Here is a 13,683-nt window from a genome sequence, read left to right as displayed (position 1 = left end):
TCAAAAATAATGTTATAGATTTTGCAACAACTCTTCAAGTTTAGGAAGCCCATTTAGTGAAAATCAATTTTCTAATTCATACTTCGGCCCATCTGAAACGTAGCTATGCCCAAATATTCTTGACAGATTAGATTCTTCTTTAGTCATAAGCAAATCAGATTAGTCTACAAATAAACTCTACTTTGAAATAATACCAAGCAGTAAAAATTCACAACAATCGAATAGTGAGATATTGATAGCAAAACTGTTATATTTTCTGATTAACGTCAGCAAACAAGTTCTGTATGTTTTACTTGAAGACTACTACTTACCCCAAGAGACATTTTATTTCAATGAAATGCTGAAAAGTTTACGAGATAAGAAAACACTTGAGATAAATAAATTAATGGCAAAGAGAATTGGATTAATAATATGTCACACAAATGGATAGCAAAGTTCATCAGAAGTTTCCGGTTAAAGCAAAAGGAAACACCTTTGGCTATTTCAAGCAGGTATCTGTTACGTAAACTACTTCACATGAGTCCCTCAAAAAAGAATAATAAAAGGGGGCTATTAGGTGTCTAGCTTCTCCCTGAGATTAAATTGACATTATTAGTGTACAGTTGAGGATTAGAGCGCTGGTCAGTTTGTGTTAGAGACTCGGTGAAGGCGAACAAAGGTTGTAACAACAAGCTCTGCTTCATCTCTTCCAACAAAGACTTACTTGTCTCCATACCCGCAAGGTATCCTCCATGTACATAGCCACTGAACTTCTCACTTGTGTGTTCTCCTGTGAAAAATATCCTTCCAAATGGAGCCTGATGAATCACAAAAACAATTCATAAATTTCACACATGTGTGTATATGCCTAAAAGAAAAGATAACAAAAGGTGTTATTGTTATAATCGTACCTTGATATTTCGTTGAAGCTGATTATCAGATATCATAGGGTAATTGCTGTAGCTACCGCGCTGGAAACGGTTGTTCCACCATCTGGGGACAAGAACATCAGTTGCGTAAGGAATAGTGGGACCAAACATGTCCCTAAGGACACTCATTGCCTCTTTCAGCGTCTCCTCGTCTGATTGGGATTCCACGCGCTTTGACTGCTCGTTAGTCAGCGTCACGACCAGAATGTTAGACCCTGGGTACGCATTTTCCATGTGCTGATTTAAAACAGAGCAACAACAGTTAGATTACATATAATAAGCTAGAGAGTAGAGAGCAAGCAACAATAGTTGTATTAATATACACATGGACCATGCTGCATATACACATGGACCATGCTGCTGGTTAGACAGTCGAGATAATTAAAGCAATGATGATAATAATCAAAGGGACCCCCCAGGAGTTTAATTCTAAGATTAGTAGAGAGTGCATGTGCCACGTTTCTCACGTATGTGGACTCAATAAAAAGATGCATTGAGATTAGCGAACAATTAATATTTAAATTTTTTTAAGGTAATGAAAGTATCAAACCTGCCAAAAAGTGAAGTAGCCTCGCTGTTCGTGTGCATAGATGAAAAACTCTTGGCCAGGACCACATGGCCAGAAGCAGTGAGGGAATTTGAGAAAGATCTTGGTGTACACCATCACATCACATTTTTGGATAGCTTCTGTTTTCCATTTCTGTCACCAATTATAGTTCAATTCTGGTTAGTAAGATCACATGAATAAAGATTAAAAAATATTCTGACTTTATAAGACAAAGTTTTACATGCATGTTTGTTAATTGTTTATGTTATTTTAAAGGCAAGTCTCTTGAATTATGTGGATCAACCATGCATAACCAAACCCATTGTATTTGATGTATGGTTTTGATTAAAAACTGAATTCTGACTTTCTTTTTCCCCAATGGCTAACGCAATATTTTATAGTATTTCCTAGGTTCATGTACATTGAATGGTTAACAACTTCCCCCTTTTTGTGCAAGAACCTTTTATCTTTTAGCGTTAAATAAGCATAAAAGATGAGACAGATAATTAGTTGGATTATAAACTTGTAATTTTAGGAGAAGAGGATAAAGAAAATCTAACCGGTAGAGGAGGCTGGAATGAGATAAGACTGGATTGGAGAACACCGATACTAGCAGACACGATCACATAATTGGCCTCGTACTCCGAACCATCCTCTGTTTTCACCACAACACCATTCCTCGACTGTTGTATCTCGCTAACCACCTGCAATTAATTCAACACAGCTATAGATTACTAATACTCCCTCTGTTCCAAAATAAGTGAGTTTTGAGGTCTTTACACGTTGATTAAGAAATTACAAACTTTTATTCTATTTTTCTCGTTTACCTAAAAACAATAATGATTAAAGTAATTTCAACCAATAAACAATTATACTACAGAATATAAATAACTAAAAATATTAAAATGCATTTATATTTTTACCTAGAAACTTGAAAACATCACTTAAAATGGAACAAAAAATTTTCCCTAAAACTCCACTTAAAGTGGGACGGAGGGAGTAGTATAACAATAGGTTCCAAAAACTAAGCCAGCTGGTTTCTGAGAGGCAGTAAATAAATAAAAACATGACCCCACAACTTAAAATCAAATTTTCACTACAAAACAAAGGCTGAGACTGAAGAGAACGTAGCAGCTTAGTTGAAAAAACTTAGCAGGAAAATGCAAATCAACAACAGCTAAAAGGCAAAAAGTAGCTTTTTTTTTTCCTTTCAAAATAACGTCATAATATACTCCTTTTAAATCAAGTAAAAGAGGTCCATCAACATCATCATCATCATTAACAACAGTCAAAAAAAAGATATAGGTGTTGAAGAAGATAAGAGTTTTTTAAAATATTCTACCTTGTTTAGTTTGAGGCGGTTGTCCAAGACGTTACCATCTGAGGTATAGAGAACCCCTCAGACATTTTATAAAGCAAAGATTCATAACCTCTTTCATCAGCAACCAAATATTCCCTTTCGCCGAAGTCCACGTAAGTCGATATTGGCTCAACCTCTGAACACACACAGTAACAGAAACAGACAAAAGTATCAATTTAGATGTATAAATCATGTAATGATGGAAAAAAAACACTGTAATAAAAACAGACAAAAAGTAATGATTACCTGCCATCTCGAAATCATGCAGGATGAAGTCAATAGCGAGTTCTATTGGCGTCTTCGGTGACCTGAAACCAAAACCAAGAGCACCACATTAAGAACCGCATGACTTTAAAAGAAAAGAAAAAAAAAAACAGAGAGGAGAGACTCACGAAGGAGCTTCTTCAGCTTCTTGACCACCGTCACATTCAGCTTCAAGACTCTTTAGCTTCATAATCGCTGAGTCAACCGCCTTCTTATACGATTCAGCAGCGAAACCAGTCGGGAATATCTCTCCACTGATAGAGAAAACATAAAAATAAACCATCAAGACTCATCATAGAAGGAAGAAAGCGAAAAATCAAGACTTGAGTTAATTAAACCTTCGATCGTATATGTTGTAACGAGCATTGGTGTAGTCGGAGAAGCAAGTACGGAGGTTAAGACGAGAAGCGAGCTCCCAGACGGGGTTAGACTCTTTACCACCGACGCCGGCAATCCAGCCGGCACCGAGCTCCACCGACACGTCACCGAAACTCTGCTTTTGTATTCTCCCTCCGATCCGGTCCGTCGCCTCGAGGATCAACACGTCTTCTACTCCGTTCTCCGCGAGCTCCTTTGCCACTGTTATTCCTGAAAGAACAAAAAAAAACCGTTAAAGAAAAAAAAAGCAAAGCCATCGATAATTACGAGAGAGCAACGGAGTTATGATGAATGAGTATGGGGTTGGTGATTCTCACTCACCGGAGATTCCGGCGCCGATGATAATTACGGAGGGTGTCGTCATGGAGATGGTGTTTGTTTTGTTTGTTGGGGGAGGACGGAGAAGAGAGGAGAGGAGATAGGTTTGTTGTTGTTACGTTTTCGTTTTGTATTTATAGAGAGGCAGGAGGAATTATATACTTTTGGACAACAACTCCCAACTCAAATCTAAAATAATAGTGGAATGCGTGTGCTGGACGCGCTTCGGGACACGGTGTCGAGCCAGGGGGGGGGGGGGTTTTTTTTTTTTGTGAGATTGACATCCTCTCGGGTCGGCTATAAATGGGCTCCAACGTAGTAAGTCAAATTTGTATAAAGTTACGAGGGTATGTTTTCAACTGTATTTTATCAGGCCTTTTCTAGATATTGCTAAGGCCCACTAGTTGGTATTGTTTCAAATCAAATATTAAAAATACATTTGTTGGGAGGAGGAATCCAGCACGTAAAACACATTATGCATATTTAAAAGATTGTTGAATCTAGTAGTTTGTTGGTTGGGTTTTTGGCTTTGGGGTGGAGTGGAGGTTTGTTGACCTGCCGGATGTTTGTACTTTGATCTTTTGTTTTCATTAAATTGCATTCTGGGTTTTAAAAAAAAAAAAAAACGAAAGCTCTAAGAAACACGGCTGTTTGAAGGAAATTATGGGTTTGGTTTATGGTCAAGGTGATAATATAAGACCCGTGTGTTTGGGTGTAAGTTTCCCTGTTATGTGCTTAGTTGCTGGAGATTTCTATGTTTTTTGCCCGTTTTAGTGTTCCAACTCTGTATCTTCTCTGCTGTTATCAATGAAACTCTTTTTTTTTTGACAACTATCAATGAAACTCTTGTGACAAAAAAAGAAACACGGTACTTTAACTCATCAATCTTTACCTGTATTATTTGTATGAACCAAACTTAATTTTCTATGCACAGTGTTGTTTAGCACCATTACCATGGTTTTCGGATCTGGTTTCATTTTGTCAAAATCCAAAGTATTTTTCCATTCCCAGTGACGAAGATTTCATTTTTTGCCTAAATCAAAAACATTATTTCTTTCACCATTTGGCTCAGCGAATCTCAGGAAATACATAAAGAATCCAAAGGCCACGTCTGTTTGTGGAAGTGGTACCACTTTTGGATCATGGTAGAAGTCAGACAAAAAGAGTTACTGAGATCTAAAATAGAAAGATAAAAAATTCCAAGATATTTTGACGTTATTCACTGACAGAGAGCTGCAGCACGTGACATGTTAAGACTTATCCAAAACAAGTTGCAACAAAGGTTTCTTTGTTAAGGAACACTGCAACAAAAGGAGATGAAACAGAACAAACAAATAGCAAGTTTGAAAAAATCTGTCAACTTCACTCGACCTACGATGATCATCAATCTCTCATCACGCTCATTCTGGCTTCCGTGCCAAGAAAAAATACATTGGCGTGAATATCTCTCTCCTGTTATAACACACAGATTTAGCATTTTCACCTTAGGAAAAACAGATCTATTTTTTAAATCTTCAAGGGGAATGATATTATATAAGTTGGGATCCTCCCACCTTCCACCGTCGACTAATCCTTCCGCGGCCTTCTCCAGAAAGTCTGAAACCCTTTGGCTTCCTTTAGGTGCCAGTCTTATGTACTCAAGGAGCTTCACCTATAAATAAGAAACGACAAGTTGGGATATATGAACGACTACAGTATTAGTTGGTGAGAGAAATGGCATACGAGGCAGAGCAAGTTTTTTCTTCTTACCATGTTTTTGGTTATGAATCGTCCAACAGCTGTTAGGCGGAAGCTACTGAGCGAAAAGTGGTTTTTGTCTAGAGGTAAGTACCATGGGACTGGCGAGTCCTTGGCCAGATCCTTTTCCCATATTACCTTTGTCAAGCAAAGCATATGATAGTAGTATCTTTAGATGTTGAAATGTTTGTTTGCGTTAGGAAATAGAGAGGATCTGTAGTTAGATGATACTTACTTCAAAACCGGCCTGCTTCAGAGCTTCTAGGCACTTTGAAGTCAACCTAATGTCAGGGAGACCATCTCCAATCTCTATCTCTGCCTGCACAGTGGAGGCTTTTTGTTTGTATTCTTTGTAGATAATAGATGACACAGAATATGGATATAGATGCAAGAGACCAAACTAGACCTTTATCTTCTGATGTTGGGCGTTATCAGGGTCAAACGCATCAGTCATGCACCACTCATAGGCAGCAAAACATTGCCCCGGCTTTAGCACCCTGTAGATCTCTTTGTAGCATCCATACTGTTGTTGAAATCATAATGACGAATCGTAATGCTTATAATAAATGCAGGGAAGAAAAAACAACACAAATAGATGTTTAGAAATTTGACATACTGCATCAGGTGCGTGGCAGGTTGCCTCTATAGCATAAACTGCATCAAAAGTGTTTTCAGGGAATGGCATCTTCATGAAGTCAGCCTGCAAGATTAACAAAGGACGACACCTTCATCACGTTGCCTCGTTACAAGGTGTTCTCCTATCAAACGCAGGATTTTACAACTTATGCAATAACAACACACAAGAAACTTGAATTCAACTAACCTTGACAAAGCCACATGTCTTATCGACACCTGCAAGTCGGTTTAGTTCCTGCGAGGAAGAGGAATACCAATTTGAATTATAAGCGACACCAACGAAAAAATACCAGATATAGTCGTATAAGACACAGGAAATAAAACTAGCAAGAGATTCCAGCGAACCAATTAAATGAAAGAAAATGCATCGTCTTTCACATAATACAGATATGTTACCTTGCCTCTGGTGATCTGGTATTCATTATTGTTGATCCCGGTAACAGATGAATTGCTGCAGCAGAGCAAACACAAACACAATTTGACAAAACTGAAATATATTCCAAACCATGACATCTACTTAAAAACTAATGGTAGAGAGTATGTAAATAAATTTTTTTTTTTTGGGTATGTGTGGTCAGTCACTTTTAACCTGAATCGTGCAATTTCTCTCAGTGGTCCACCAATTCCACATCCTACATCCAGTACCTGTTCAGAAATACAAAAGGAGGAAATGAATGAGCATGTTGATGGTGAAAGGGTTCATTAATTTCGAGAGCTTAAGCAAACCTTTTGTCCAGGTTTGACGCCAAGCTGAAGAGCAAGAAAGTGCTCGTGACGTTTGATACTCTCTCGAAGTGATTCTCCATTCCATCTACAAACCCAAAAAGACGGATGCTAATTAAATATTAGCTAGACAAGTATCTGTGGGTGCAAGAAAGAAAGATATATGGGTAGAACTTCACAAACAGAGTAGTAGAAAAGGTTACCTGTGCGCAAAATGGAAGGACTCTCCCCAACCGTACTCATAAAAGCTAGTAGCAAGGTCATAATACTTATTAACCTGAACATGATTTGAGATTATTTGTCAGTATGATTAACTTCAGTACCTGCTGCCCCTACTACTACTACACTAACGATAAGCTGATTCAAAATGCATATTACGCTTTGTCATCATCAAGCAATTAGGATTTATTACCATGTCAGTGTAATTAGCTTTCCTCTCTTCTTCTTCTCCGCCGTGGAAGACATGATATTGCTCATACCTGAGAGAATCGTCGAATCACTGAAAAGTTAGTAATAATATCCACCAAGAACACTAATCATCACATTGATTCCATCCATGCACTTGTACATTTTCGGGAGATGAGATTAAAAAGAAAAAGAAAACAAGAGTCGGGGCCCTGAGAACGTGACGATAGAGTGAAATACAGGTCAAAAGTGTGTATATATATATATATATATATATATATATTTAAATAGATGCAGCCAAAAGGAGAGGGACCATCTCTCAGTTCCAAACACAGGCGATTGATTATTATTCAAAGCATTGATTGGTAAAAAAGAGAGAGAAGATGAATTTTCGTAATAATAGAATGGATTCACGATATTATGCATGAGAAGAAGACGCAAAATTGTATTAAGTGATAATGAAACTACGAACGACCGATGAGTTTTCCACGATGATGCGTTTGAGAGTTAGTTATTAAAAAAAAAGAAGAGAAAAGGTACTTTTCGACGGCGGAGAGAACATCGGATTTATCAATCTTTCCACCAAGGTTGGAGGCGAGATCCATAGCGCCAGATTTCGACATTGTGCAACCGAACTGAGATCTGCAATCACAGAATCAGATATATGAGAATCAAGCCGAAGAAGATATTGTCGACGACGTAGAAGTAGACGACTTACGAGATGCAGAGAGAGAGAGAGAGTAGTGGGGAAGTGGAGCTTAACAAGAGGCACACCTCACCTGACTTTTGGCTTCGGCTCTATAAAAGTATTAAGACTTGTTGAGAGCTAAGATGATGACAAAAATCCAGCGTGGCAAAGAGTGTTACACATGTGAATTTACCGTATTATCAATTAACTTTTCTTTCTCTTCTTTTTTTTTATCAAATCAAATAAAAGCCCACCAACTATTAGTAAGTAGTATTCTTTTGGGCCATTAGTGATTCGAGAACTAATTTTGAACTTAAAGTCTTAAACCAAAGATTTCCCGTAATCAACAAAGAACCATATCAGTTTTGAGTTCCTTATTGATTTCTTTACAACAGTTTTACAATTGATAAACCATAAAGAGACAAAGGTTGCTAACCTCTCAATGTGTTACAAAAGTCTATGGAAAATTAGTTTGCCTGAAAAGAAATCTGGTATTGTGCATATGCAATAATATACTCTCTTGTGCAGGTTTTGGTTGCATTGTTCCCTGATTAGCACATCTCACAGTTAAGTGTTTTATCTCCCTTTTTTTTTATGATGTGTCTGTAACGGACAGATATTGGTAATTGTTATTTATGTGTTAAAAACAGTTGTTCATTTATAGACCACCAACACTAAAACTCAAACAAATACTTGGTACAAGGGTTAACATTCAAATCCTACCTCGAACGTAATCCAAAGACATTGTACCAAATCGTTTCTATATTCTTAAAACACTTTTTTATTCCATCATCTTCGTTTTCTACCAGAGACAGTCTTTTTAACAGCACCAACATAGACTAAGAACTGATATAGAGAAGAGAGAGTTCTCATGTCATCCGGAGGAAAGTAGCTTGCAGCTTTACCCATCAGTGAAGTGAAGAGAATAGAGAGGGAAGGAGGACGGTTTATGTATCTTTCACCTAGAAGATCATCGAGAAACCCAAACGCAGCAAGAAACTCTGACCTCCCTGCGTTTACCGGAGCCTCGAAATGAGCTGGTATTATCCTCTTGAACCTCCACTCACTCGCTATCTCATCGATCCAGTCCCTCACCTTCTCAGGGACTTTGCTAAAGACCAGAGTCTTAACAGTGGGAGAAACGATCAGCTTCTGTGACATCTGTGCAAAGCTTGCGTTTGGTTCCAAGAGATTTGAAGGACCAAGAAACAGGATTTGCAGTACCATTCTCTCCCATCCTGCATAGTTATTAAGTTTAACACAGAGAGGCTACATCGAGATCTTTTTGTTTGATGAATTTGAAATTCAAGAAAGTTGTTAGCAGAGAGACCTTTTTGGCGGGTTTTTGGGGTATCAACAACAGGGTCATTAGGTACTTGTTTGCCTTTGCTAAGTATCTTCACAGCTAGTTCGTTCTTAGCAGAAGCCAGCAATGATTCGCTGCTGATACTCGAGGGGGGCTTCCTCGGGACGAAGATCACAGCATCAGTGAGTAACAGAGTTCTTGAACGTTTTTGGTAGAACGTACTTCCACATACGGTCCAATTCCTGTTTATATATTATTATTATTATTATAGTAATATGATTTTTCAACAAAGAAAAAAACAAAGATTGAAGGAACGTACGTACCAACTTCAGGAGAGCTAAGGACTTTCTGCTCGATCTCGACATCTCCAACTTGTCCTTCCCAAAATGAACACAACTCCATAGCTTTTATCCCTGCTTTTTTTTTTTTCTTTTTTTTATCCTGAACCTCATCTAAGTTTCACTCTTAACTCCCCTCCACTCAACAAATCCTCATTCTCATTCCAGAACTGCCTCATCAAAGTAATATGATTATTTAAAATGACATACAGACTTATATTGTTTTTGTTTTGTACCTTAATCATCTCTTTTCGAGCCTCTTGAAACTGGTTGATCGCCTTTTTGCTTTCTCCGAGTTGGGATCACCGATGGTGAGGCCGGACCGGGTCTGCCGATGTGTTTGCTCGCACCGGAAGAGGAGCCCGCATCGTCACCTTTTGCTTTACTCGACTTAGGATCACCGGAAATCGTCGATGATTCTACGTAGGAACTCATCGCAGTAGACTAATGAGAAGAGACAACCAAGTTTGATCGAAACAAAACTCGGATTAAGAGTTTTATAAAGAAAAACGGAGTGAGAGTAGAGAAGAGAATCCATAAATGAGATTAAAGGGAGAAACAAAGTGAGAGTGTGTACTGATTGATCGTAGACCAGAAACGGAATCGAAGAAGAGGAAGAGGAAAGGATTTCACGAACGATCTACGAAATTAAGGTTTGGAGAAAATGACGAAGAAGGATCTCGCGTCGGTGAGGTGAAGGTTACGATGCTTTCCATAAGTGGACTTGATGGGCATATCGATAGAAATTTTTTGAAACCCAATATCTGAAATCAGTTATGACGTGGCAAACCAATATAACATGATTGGCCGTTTCTTCTGTCTGACGTGAACCGCCTATTTGAGGCTTATATTATATCCTCCTTTTATTACTTGTTTGATATATGGTGATTATATTCATTGTAGTAGTAAACGATATAATAAATAAATGTGATGATTTTCTAAGAGATTGTCCAAAATAAAATATCACACATGAAAGTAGTCATAACTTCAGTTTTAATATATAAGATAAGATTATTCTGAATAAAAAGTTTCGGACCTATATATTTGATCTGTAAACATTTAATTTATTTACAGTTTCGTCTTCCTATAGTTGGCGCAGTATAATCTCTGCTAGATCTCTGGTTAGCAAAGGACTAATCAAAAGGGTGGGATCAGGATCAACCATATCAGTATGGAATGATCCCTGGCTTCCAACCAACCGCCCGAGACCAGCAAATAAAAAACAAAATATTCTTCTACCAGATCTTACGGTTGACAGTCTCATCACTGACAGCTCACGATCATGGAACCTAACGGCTTTACAAGAACTATTGGAACCCGAGGATGTAAAGATTGTAGCAAGCATACCTTTAAGTAGGACTCAAACAACTGATCGGGATGGCTAGCACTTCACGAAAAATGGAAAATGTACGGTTAAATCAGGATATCAACTGGAACGGGCATACCCAGACCGAGGCGGTGGGATAATGGAGTTCGGACCCACTGTTACTGACCTAAAAGCTAATTGCTTGAAAGTGCGGTGCCCACCGAAAATGAAACACTTTCTATGACAATTGTTATCAGGATGTATAGCAGTAAAGAAAAAACTAAAAGCAAGAGGTCTTAAAGGGGATATTGGTTGTGATAGATGTGGCGCATCCGAGGAATCCATAAACCATGTTTTCTTTGAATGTCCACCAGCGGTTCAAGTTTGGGTGTTATCAAATATTCCAACGCATTCAGAAAGCTTTCCAGGACAATCTTTGTTTGTCAACATGGATCATTTATTTTGGAGGATCCAACCAACAATGGAAGATCATCACTTTGCGTGGATACTTTGGTACATATGGAAAGGGAGGAATAATAAAGTATTTAGTAATTTAGACGCGGACCCAAGGGATACTCTTAAACTGGCTATGACTGAGGCGGTACTTTGGAAGGATGCCCAGAAAGAAATAGAACAGAAACAGGAGCATGTGGTATAAACAACTGATTTAACTATACCGAATAGATCAGGACGCTGGTGCTTCACTGATGGATCATGGAAAGCGGGGGATACCTTCTCAGGACATGGATGGTATAGCACTTTGGAAGGGTTTGAAGGATTATTGGGGGCACGAAATACAAGGGCTAGTCAATCCCCTTTACATACGGAAGTTGAAGCTCTTATTTGGGCGATGGAATGCATGAGGAATTTACGGCAATATAATGTTACTTTTGCAATGGATTGTTCTCAATTGGTGAAGATGGTTTCGGAACCAGAAGAATGGTCGGCTTTCACAAATTATTTAGAAGACATCAGGAGTCTCAAAAGAAGTTTTCACAGCTCGGAGATTATTCATATATCAAGGACGCAAAACATCAAGGCGGATAGCTTAGCACGTGGTGTGAGGCAACAGACGTCGTTTAACGTCCATATGGATACAGAGCACCCAATTTGGTTTACAGAGTCTATATGAGTCTGTAAAGTTGCCGACAAAAAAAAAACATTTAATTTATTTTTGCTGTCTTACAAACTTATCTCAACATTTTTATTTGGCAGTATAATCACAAATATTTTTTTAGCTTACCATATATTACAAGATTTCTAACCAATAGTTTTGACGTAGTGTCTGTTTTGCAAACAAATGAATTACATAATTATGGGAAAATATCTTCATAAAATATTAATCATTTTTCTTTTATGATAAGATTTGTAGAGATGCACATCTACTAGACAATGAATTACATATGGGATAATATCTTTATATATTTGTTAATATAAAATCTGTAAAGTGTATTCTAGGAATACTATTTGTAGTAATACTAGACAATGAATTACATAAACTTGCCATTTCTTCATTTTTGCTACTTTTTTAAGTTCAAAGTGTATTCTAGGAATACTATTTGTAGTAGTACTCATAAGAAGTCTCTGATAAGCTTCATCTCGTTTTTGATTCTATTTGGAAATTTTTAGGGTCATGGTACAATGTATATTGAAACAAAAGTCAAAGCTAATACCTAATCAAAACGTTACATCAATACATCATATGCACATGTAACGTTTTGATTAGGTATTAGCTTTGACTTTTGTTTCAATATACATTGTACCATGACCCTAAAAATTTCCAAATAGAATCAAAAACGAGATGAGGCTTATCAGAGACTTCTTATGAGTACTACTACAAATAGTATTCCTAGAATACACTTTGAACTTAAAAAAAGTAGCAAAAATGAAGAAATGGCAAGTTTATGTGGTGGTCATATCCCTATTCATCCATTTGACGGTGTCACGTGCAGAAACTATTATTGAGGGGAGAACAGTGGAGATTACCAATAAGTTTGGTGGTATTATTGAGGGGAGAACGGTGCAGATTTACAATAAACTTTACTCAAAACTAACAGTCCATTGTAAGTCTAAGGATGATGATCTCGGTGTCCACATTCTTGAACCATTGGGTAGTTGGTCATTTAAGTTTACACCAGCTTTTTTTGCCAAAACACTCTTTTTTTGTAATTTTAAGTGGGATCAAGAATCGCATTGGTTTAATATCTATGATGACGACAGAGATGGTGATGGTCATGATAATACATGCTACTTATGTACGTGGGATATACACCCTAGTCTTGTATGCAGATATGACATTACTACCGATACATATGACCTATGTTATGATTGGAATAAGTAATTTATATATATATTATTTATTTTATTATATTTCTGAAACCTGAATTTCTTTGAAAAATCATGATTCGATTAAACTCTGAACTGTGGATGATATATTTACTTTGAATGATTTTTTAGAAATAGATCAACCAAAGCCAACCGAAATAAGACTGAAATCTATATATATTGCAAACCTTATATAAGACTAATCCAACTGGACAATGCACAAATATTGATATTCAACCATAAGTATTAATATACTTTTGTTTCGATACAATGTAGTGCACCAATTGTAATTTTTTTATAGAAGAACAAATTATTCTAGAAATCGTCTAGGTGGTGATGGCTTAGTTCTCGCACCGGATAGTTCTTGGTCATTTAATTTTAGACCAAATATTTTTGGAACAACACTCTTTTGTTGTCGTTTTATATGGGCTCAAGAAGCACATT

At 37.3% G+C, this 13,683-nt stretch overlaps 2 protein-coding genes and 1 pseudogene across 3 annotated transcripts; all 3 read right to left on the bottom strand.

Moving 5' to 3' along the window:
* Nucleotides 1-382: 382 nt before the first annotated feature.
* LOC108847826 (polyamine oxidase 1) lies at nt 383-3,936 on the bottom strand. Its single transcript, XM_018621171.2, is given in 10 exon segments — nt 383-797; nt 891-1,145; nt 1,459-1,608; nt 2,016-2,159; nt 2,798-2,847; nt 2,850-2,951; nt 3,062-3,123; nt 3,208-3,333; nt 3,418-3,667; nt 3,779-3,936. Coding segments are annotated over 10 exon segments (1,419 nt in total). The 5' UTR covers nt 3,822-3,936; the 3' UTR covers nt 383-560.
* Nucleotides 3,937-4,936: 1,000 nt separating this feature from the next.
* LOC108844631 (cycloartenol-C-24-methyltransferase) lies at nt 4,937-8,136 on the bottom strand. 2 transcript variants are annotated; one of them, XR_008943456.1, is made up of 15 exons: nt 7,995-8,136; nt 7,817-7,918; nt 7,284-7,350; nt 7,075-7,148; nt 6,875-6,959; nt 6,738-6,793; nt 6,545-6,599; nt 6,336-6,383; nt 6,129-6,212; nt 5,919-6,035; nt 5,748-5,831; nt 5,525-5,650; nt 5,329-5,426; nt 5,087-5,227; nt 4,937-5,056 (listed from the first exon to the last, which is right to left on the bottom strand). XR_008943456.1 is itself a non-coding variant. In XM_018617914.2 (14 exons), exons 2-14 carry the CDS (start codon nt 7,897-7,899, stop codon nt 5,176-5,178), a joined length of 1,029 nt encoding a protein of 342 aa, XP_018473416.1. In that variant the 5' UTR covers nt 7,900-7,918; nt 7,995-8,136; the 3' UTR covers nt 4,937-5,175. The 2 variants fall into 2 exon arrangements, 1 of the variants encoding a protein (XP_018473416.1); XM_018617914.2 differs by having other exon boundaries at nt 4,937-5,227.
* Nucleotides 8,137-8,579: 443 nt separating this feature from the next.
* Nucleotides 8,580-10,351, bottom strand: LOC108847139 (uncharacterized; annotated as a pseudogene).
* Nucleotides 10,352-13,683: the final 3,332 nt, after the last annotated feature.

The sequence above is a fragment of the Raphanus sativus genome, chromosome 3, assembly GCF_000801105.2.
Source record: "Raphanus sativus cultivar WK10039 chromosome 3, ASM80110v3, whole genome shotgun sequence".
NCBI classification, from domain to species: Eukaryota; Viridiplantae; Streptophyta; class Magnoliopsida; order Brassicales; family Brassicaceae; genus Raphanus; species Raphanus sativus.
This window is presented reverse-complemented; position numbering and strand designations above follow the sequence as displayed.

Excerpts from the sequence above, each read along its gene's own strand:
- LOC108844631 (XM_018617914.2), bottom strand. The coding sequence starts at position 7,899 with ATGTCGAAATCTGGCGCTATGGATCTCGCCTCCAACCTTGGTGGAAAG. Across the intron at positions 6,960-7,074 it reads TCCTTCCATTTTGCGCACAG|ATGGAATGGAGAATCACTTC; the intron begins GTAACCTTTTCT and ends TTGGGTTTGTAG. Across the intron at positions 6,794-6,874 it reads GCGTCAAACCTGGACAAAAG|GTACTGGATGTAGGATGTGG; the intron begins GTTTGCTTAAGC and ends ATTTCTGAACAG.